Source organism: Aspergillus fischeri, genomic scaffold (assembly GCF_000149645.3).
Source record: "Aspergillus fischeri NRRL 181 1099437636265 genomic scaffold, whole genome shotgun sequence".
Classification (NCBI taxonomy): Eukaryota; Fungi; Ascomycota; class Eurotiomycetes; order Eurotiales; family Aspergillaceae; genus Aspergillus; species Aspergillus fischeri.
Genome location: NW_001509761.1, coordinates 3,178 through 11,855, shown reverse-complemented (window position 1 = coordinate 11,855; position 8,678 = coordinate 3,178). Strand labels below are relative to the sequence as shown.

Sequence of the window (8,678 nt, the reverse complement as noted above, 5' to 3'; positions counted from 1 at the left end):
CCACTACAGCCAGAGAGAGTCCTTTCAAAGCTTCCTCATCTCAAAACACCAACACCACCATCTACAGCACACAGCAGCCAATCTTTTGGGATTGGAAAGACTCCTGCAAATCTACATCAACTAGAGCAGCAGAAGAAGCGGATTCAATGTCTTCGAAGCAAGCCATCTATCTCTCCAACTGTGATTCAACAGGCCATGGATAAGATTATCAAGAGTGCAGAGATCACAATGCAGAATGCTCTTCTAGTACAACAGGAGCTTCACCACCTTCAGGAAGGCAATAGATATCAAAAAGCAAAGCAAGCAGTACCTCGAAGCTTCATCCAAAAAGGAGGGACCTTGACAGGAGAAGAAGGGCAGCAGAAAGTTCATGAGCAGGAGGAAATCTTGAAGAATCAGACAAGAGCACCACGCAGGCCACCAACTTGTAGTAATTGCAATCAAGTAGGGCATAATAGACGTAAATGCCCTAGTAGATAATTACAGGCGAAAGTTTATTCATCCTGTTGAGAAAAAACCTTCCAAATAATGTTGGCCGTAGCAGACTGTTTTGTTGCGTAGGACCGCGCAGCTCGGTGGTAAATTACATTAACAAAGCAGTAGAAGTTTGCAGCACCTGGAGATTCACGAATGCGATTCGGATGTAAAGCCGGTTCATGAAGGGCCACCGCAGCTGGGTGGATGCAGTGGTCTAGCGTAATAAGGAAAGATTATGGCCCATCAAGACCAGAAAATATAGGGTCGTGTTCTTTGAGCCACCACCTGAAGGCATTGGGAACTTGGAAGCAGGACTAGGACTCATGGATATTGATCATCATTGATGATACAAGTGAAATACAGACGAGTATACATATATATACCACAGCACTTTCAAACATAATCACCATGACAACCTGTCATGTTGAAAAATCAGGCATTATTAAGCATCAACACTCTGATATTTAGTAAAGATATTATCTATTAATGAGAGAGATCTTCATTATGTCTTGCTATATCACTAGGACTCTATATAAAAGAGAACAAAGTCATTTAGAGGCAATTGAGCAGCTCTCGTTGAGACATCAGTATGTGTACGTAAGCAATGCAGGCATTCATAGCTCTCAAAGTTCTTTTGTTCACTTTCGCACTGTAAGCAGTAAGGACCGAATCAATTAATTCTATTACTAAATGGACAAAGAGAATTTCTTATTGTGACGGCTACTACCGTCACCCAAACTTCCTGCACTACCTGACCATTACCTCATTGGACTGTTCAACTACTTTGCTATGCAACACTCATATGTTTACACTTCCTGCACTTATTCTTTTTCTCTTCTCCCTATGCTTAGTATTATTGATGAAATACAAACATATGATTTCAAACTTGAGTAAAGTGTCATACATATGCCCTATTCAGTAGCGAATAATAAAAGATGTTGAACTAAAACGTTCCCTCCTTCTCATTGATTTCTGAAAGCGCTACTTAGATGATCTCATATAAACTCGCATCTAATGAGGAAAATATCATCCGGTTATTGTACTTCTGGAGCGAAACATCCATGAGGTAGACGACAAAGAAGATAATCAGTAATATTCTCAAGTTCAACAATTAGTTCCTTAATGTGTTGTCGAGATGCATTCAGTTATCCCATAAGAATAATCTACTACAGATGTTAACGCCTAAATTCATCATGATTGAACCATATGCTCTCTTTGTCTGATTCACTTCTCTGAAGCTGATGAATGTTTTCCTCATAGAATCTCTTTATTATATGCTTGAAATAGTCTCTCCCTGCTCTTAACTGCTCATTGAGTCATTGATTTCTGCTTTTCCTTACCTCAGGAGCAAATCTCTTGTAGAGAGATTCAAGATGCCCCTTAACAAGAACCCAGAATCTTTGACCACATAGAAAATAATGATAAGGACAAAGTCGCTCAATTAAACACGACCAGACAAGGCGCAGATCATTCCTAAGGCAATTAGACAAGATGCAGATCATCCCCAATGCGACTAGGCAGGACACAGATCGTCCTCAAGGCGACCAGACAGATGAAAGCATGATGAGTGCTTCACAGCACGATTATTCATGACATTTCATACCGCAATATTGAATGGAAGAAGGGCCAAAATCATAACATCTGGCAAGCTGATGATGAGCAGCTGCAAAATGTGTGTAGCCTTCCATTCAGAGACTCACTATTCAAGATCATCTATAGTCACCACATTCACACATTCCTTGAGTATCTGTCAGTCTTTATTTGATGCCCCATTTCAGCATCAGTTGATGTTTAAGCTCGTCCAGCCTGATCCAATGATCCTCCACAAACACCATATCCTTCTGCCCTTCATCACGCTGTCTAAGGCTCTTTGGTAGGGGAGGAAGCAGAATCCAGTCATGTTTTTGACAGCAGATATTGACTGCAAGACTTCCGCTCCTCCGCAGTTGCAAACACGTCACACAGAGTATAACGTTGTGACAATATCGGCAGATTGAGATATTGCTGATTTCGACAGACCTGTGACATCCCCTGCAAATGATAGACTGTTCGACCAACTCCTCATTCTCACCATTGCTGTCATTATCATATTTCGCGAGTGAGTAACTCTGATGCCACATTGTGACTGCGCCCTCCTTGTCACCCACACCAGCCAAGACACCCCCAAGTCGCCGAAATGCCATTCCATCATTCAACGGATCATTGTCGCTCAAAAGCCGAATACATTCCTTGACTTGTGCCGTGTAGCAGGCCATCGCCTCGATGTTCCGATCAGAAAGTCTGTAGTAATTCCCCATGATCAACCCGACCTCCGAATTAGTCACGAACCGGTCTGCATGGGGAGGATTCTTCTCCGGTTCCTGTGGGTTTGTGATATCACTGACATAGAGAGCTCTTCCCTGCGCGAGTAATTCCAGCATCTCGCCGTATCTCCGGCCCTCGACTGTATCAACTCCCACTTCCATAGCCTGAGTTAGATAGTGAGTCGCCAGAAAATTAGACGCAGTCTCCAGCACAGGGGTAATCTCTCCATCAGATCTCTTCCCACGGTAGGTATTGATGAGTCCCTCCCACACCCGCGCAGCGCGTGAAGAGTCGTGTTCATAGATCTGGAGAAAGACGCCCCTGCAGAGTTCGAGATTTGCAGCCTGGACGGTTTTAGCCTTGCGAAATGCAACCATGGCAGCACTCGCATATGCATTGACCATGTAGGCTGTGTTGGATGTGTGGTACGCCGCCGCTGAGAACCAGTGTGTAAAAGCGTCGGATAGTTCGGAGTTGGTCATCAGACATTCCGATAGGCGTGTGAAGTCGGTCTCGGGGATTTTTTCGTCCATTTCCTGCAGCAGGTCCATGCTCTCCGTGTATCTTCCCTCCATGTTTAGATATGCTAAGATTGCACGAACACAGGTGTTGCACCGATTGTTGTACCCAAAAGCCTTTCTGTAAAGGGACAATCCCTTCTCAAATTCTCCGAGCTGGTTATAGCAGAGTCCGAGGGACTCTAAGACGCGGTGCACCTGACCATCGCTTTTATGGCTATCGTTTGGGAACGGTTGTTCGCCCTTGTCCAACAGCTGCATGCAAATTTCCTGGGCCTCGGCCGCCTTTCGGTATTCCTTCTTGCGAATATATGCTGTGGCCATTTCAGCACGCGTAAGCCAACCGTCAGCTGTCGATCCTAATTGAATCGCCTTCTGAAAGTACTCGATACATTCATCAAGGAAGCCAAGGTCTCTCAGCGCCATAGCGAGGCGTCGATGCCAAATCGCAGTCTTCTCAAAACCACACCACTCTGCTGTTTCAACCACGACTCCCGCGGATTCAATAGACTTCACTCCAGAGGTCCCGCGGGCATGAAGGTAATCGTGGACGAACTTGCAAATGTTATGTCCATTCGACGTCGAAGCCGCATCCCCCAGCCAACTCCTGGCAATGTAGCGGATAGCGGGGAGAAAAATATCGTTGCTATCGCCAGAGGCAAACGAGTCATACCACCCCTTCCCGACCGGTGGCAACGCCTCCTGCACATCGGAATTGCTTAGCCAGGTCAGAAACAGGTCCCGGATGTCCTCTAGGAGAGGCACATTACCGGTAAACATGACAAACCTGGGCATCGCCCACTCGTCAAAAAGAAGCCTTGCCAGATAGATTCCAATGGTTTGTTTGTCGGCTTTGCTGCATAGATGAATGTCCATGGCCTTGAGGGCTGGGATGACCGAACTGCTAGCTCGGAACAGGAGTACATTTGCAATATCGCTTCTTGAGGAGTCCTCTGGGCAAGAGATAATTTCATAGTATCGTTTGAATAGCATTACTTTCGCTTCATGGAAACTGACTCCAATCGGTGGGCAGCCATCCGCAGATATCGGACTGTTCCATTCACTCCTGAAAAAGTCTCCCAGCGAGGCATGCGTCAGCGTCACATATGTTGTCTTCGGATCGGAGTTGAAATCAGGCAGATTGTCCAAGTCCTCAAACCCAATCTCCGAGTCGTGAGTATCTACTTGTCCCATATATATTGCTCTCCGTTGAAGTTCTGTCGTCGTCAAGCCATCCTTCCGGTTGAGGAGAAAGAGCGAAGCGTACTGCCTCCGTAGATCTCCCTCGAGCCAGATCCAGCCGTCCCCAGATTCCGAGCGCCATTTGACGACGCTTTCCATTTCGTCCAATCTGAGCGGCGACGTGGAACAGGTAGCCCAGGCGAGCATTTCATTCAGGTCCTCTGCATATTGAGGCGAGTTTTTTAGACTCTCTGATATGTCCTTCAGAACGTGTCGGATCATCTGGGACAGGCCGTTTGGTGCTTCATCCAGTGCTCTCCGCATGCTTCCTTCGTCCCGCTTCTTGAGGAGCTCTTTGAGCATGAAGTCAACCCATATAAACTAAGATATGTCAGCAACGACGCAGTCACTGTTGCTCCTAAGAGTCACTTACCATCCCCTGAGCCCCGGCAGATAATCTGTCCACTATTTCCAATTGCAACGCCTTCGAAGCCCGTTTAAGATAAACCGACTTCGAGATGCTGCTCTTAATATACCGCACAATATCCTCCGAGTTATTCAAATCAGAGACATAAATAGCCGGCCCGGCTAAGGCTTCTACGATCTGGTCGATCTCCTCGTCAATATGTGGCCGGCCTAGCATGAGAAACTGCAGCCTTCCTCCCTGCTGAATATCCTTAAGCATTTCGAACAACTCCAAGCGGTCCTCCGCGAACGCTTCGTCAAGCGCATCCAAGACGATGTAAACGCTACTATCCAACGCATTATTCGCGAGAAAGAACTCAGCGTACAGCTTTTGCCAGAGACTGGGCAGCGTTGCGATGTCCTCCCGGGAATCAACGCACGAAACGATATGTTTTGTGTACATGGGATCATTCTGGGCTATTTGGAATGAAATATCACGCAGCGCCTGATGCAGGTACCGCGTCTTCAGGTCATCATCTTTGAAAAAGAAGTAAGCAACGGAGACGTGAGACGGATGCTGCACATTTTGAGGGAATCGCTGTTTGAGGTACGTTATGATATTAGACGCCAGATACGTCTTTCCGGCACCAGGTGTGCCGGTCACCCAGAGAAGTGGTTTGACTCGGCTCAGCCAATCTCGAAAAACCTTCTCTTCTCGTATCCAGTCCCCTGTGCCGTGTGTGCGACTTCTATTGATCGCGGTGTATCGGTCATCGGCACTGGTTGTCGGCTGCAGGACTCGTTTCACATGGTCGCGATTTCTTTTCTCCTGCGCTTGCTCGGTCTGCATCTGCGATAGGCCCATATTATTCATATGTTGGACAAGCTTTTCAATGTTGCTGTCCACCCTTTTGATCCGGGTGTTAGCCACTTTAACTTCTGTCAAGGTCTCAGCACCAGTAAGATTCCTTTCACTGTCCATCAGGGCGTTCAGTTTGTCTATCATGGCTTTGCCTTCATCATTACCGAGGAGGACGTTCTTTCCAAAGGTCAGAAGCCGTCCACGTTCAATCTGATGCCGCGCAATGGCGAAAATCTCCAACATCGTGGACAGAATATCCGTTAGTTTGTCCCGTAGCGCGTCGGAAATCAGCTGCTTGGCATAAACACCCAACCGGACAGTGAAATCCTGAATCAACCATGAAATAAATACCTCGAGAGCAGGTTCACAGGGAGGCCTCGAGACAAACCTTCAAAGTCCCCATCAAGTCCACTATCGCATCATATTTCGCGGACACCCCTCCAGCGGCATTGATCAGGTATTTAACTGCACTAAAAATAAGCCCAGCAGGAGGGAACGCAATCTGGGCACCCGTCGATGCCAGATCCCCGACCAGCTGGATAGGAAGCATGGCCGATGTCAGAGCGGAAAAGATGTGAGATCTTTTAGCCCTGAAGTCGCCAAAGGCCTTATTCTCCGTTTCGATGGATCCCAGCAGCTCTTCCACAGTCGTTAATTCCCGCAGAGAAGCCAAATCCAGGGCCTTCTCGGTGATCCGCTCATACCGAGTGATGGCTCGCGTCCAGATCTGGGGGATCTGATCGTGAGACATACTGCCAAGGTAGTCGACATTAGGAGGATAATTACGTGGGGGAAACGTGCAATCCGTAATCTTGTCGATCTGGCGGGGTTCAAGAGTCGAATTCCTGCCTAAACCTGACTGGCGATAGCGTCAGGCTAGTGACATTGATCAATCATCGCATCGAACGTGTCAGTTAGGGCGGGGAGCTTGGGATATTATGATTCGGGCGTCCAAAAGTCCATTCTTTGGACTCGGAACATACTATTACCTGATCTCGTCTAGGGCTGTTGACGATTAGCCGATTAGCCGATTTTGACGATACGATATCGGCGACGCTACAAAATCGGCAGACTTCAGATTCTGACGATGCTGATTGACGATATTTTCGCCAAGGTCTCAGGTTTGCCGATACGATATTTGTGAAAACCTGCCGATATCGTCAAATCGGCTATACTTGATTGAGAATGTATATATATGTTTTGACCAGCATGATATTAAAGCAACCTCATGGATTACTGATGTGATATTTTTTCATTAGAATATCTCTTGATAGATATCCTAGCTAATTCTTGTACACATCACCCACTAACATCAACATTCTCATTGTATTCGCCTTCATTGAATGCCTTCGAACACCCAATAGATCCCTCCCTGCACTGAACAATCTTTTAACAGCAACTTCAGAGGCGGGGATAGCAAGATAATCCCTAGCTGCCGCTGCCATCCGTGGATATTCATCCTTATGTATACGCCACCAATTACAGAGCCAATTTGAATCTTTAGTATCAGTAACAGTGACCAGAGGACTATCAAAGTACCTATCAATATCAGAAAGTAGGGGCTGATTTCGTGCTTGTAACCTCTGCAACATCCTAGACTCTGCATCACTAGACTCCACAGGAGATTGTCGTTGAGTTATAATAGATGAATTCAGCTGTGTATCATTTGGGGGGTATTTCTGATGAAGAGCAGAGCGGATAGCCTCTAGAATTAGGGCACCAGCATTATTGTCTCCTTGTAATTCATCAAGGATCAGACCACCTTTGACTCTAGGATCCAGGACGAGTGCAGTGTAGTATGTGTCCGATTCATCCATGAAGGTATAGTATTTTTTATACTTCTTCATACCCTCCTTCACTGCGAGTGCAAGATCTTGATCAAGTCCTGCAAAGTCACCATTGCATTCAGAGGCATCATTAAGCAAGTCATGGAGCTCATAGTAGATTGGGACAGTGAGGCTGATCTGGGGCTTCTTTTTCGAAATGAACAAAGTAAACTTATTAAACTTTGAAAGTACTCTGTGGATCTGTGTAAGCTGTGACCAATAATCTGTTATAAAAGGTGGAAACTCAGTTTGAAGCTCTAAGAACTTGTTAATCTGTTGCTTTGAAATCAAGCCATCATTAAGCATGCGGTAGGTTGAATTCCACCGGGTATCAACATCATATTCAATGAATTTATCTGGAAGATTGTTGATCTTACAGATCTCTTTGCACTTCTGTCTCCGCTGGGGATGTTAATCAATCCAGAGTGCCAAAATGTGGAGTCTTCCTAATGCTGTTTGAGTTGTAACAGAGTTTCCATTTTGTAAACTGTTACAAGCAGCATTTGCTTCCTCTATATCACCAGACTTCAAGGCTCGAAGTATATCTTTGACAATGAGGTTCAGGATATGGGCCAAGCAACGGATGTAGCTCTCTAGACCTTGATATAGAGGCCTTGCGTCTTTTTCGTGGATCTGAACTCTGCTTGATAGACTGTGAAATAACTCTGAGGCCATGGTCTTATTGTTACTGGCATTTTCCCCAGTAATAGAAATCAGCTTCTGCTCAAGACCTAACTCTATAAGAGTAGTCTCTACTGCTGTGGCTAGATTTTCTCCACTGTGTGCTCCATGGAGTTCTGTAAATTCTAAAACTTTTTCACAGTATTCAAACTCTTCCGTGAGCCAATGACCAATTATGCCGATAATTGGGAGGTGATTCTTGCTTGTCCAGACATCAAGAGATAAGGCAATGGTTTTGCAAGTAGTAGCGAGCTCATCTTTTAATTAAAGACGTTGCGCAAAATCATCCATAAGTCGTTGTCGAAGAGTATGTCTGGAGGAGAATGGAAGTGTAATTCCTGGGATATCCTGAAATATCTGTTGAAATGCTGGAGATTTAATGGTTGTAAAGGCTTGCTTTTCAGAGACAATCCAGCAAAGGAG

General features: G+C 45.8%; 1 protein-coding gene across 1 annotated transcript, besides 2 other annotated features; it reads right to left on the bottom strand.

Moving 5' to 3' along the window:
• Positions 1-402: part of a mobile genetic element that runs on past the window's edge.
• Positions 403-2,234: 1,832 nt separating this feature from the next.
• NFIA_000650 (tetratricopeptide repeat domain protein) lies at positions 2,235-6,499 on the bottom strand (the record flags this gene model as incomplete). The annotated part of the gene is made up of 3 exons (XM_001258617.1): positions 2,235-4,862; positions 4,915-6,075; positions 6,137-6,499. The coding sequence occupies 3 exons, from the start codon at positions 6,497-6,499 to the stop codon at positions 2,235-2,237; spliced, it is 4,152 nt and encodes a 1,383-aa protein (XP_001258618.1).
• Positions 6,500-7,046: 547 nt separating this feature from the next.
• Positions 7,047-8,678: part of a mobile genetic element that runs on past the window's edge.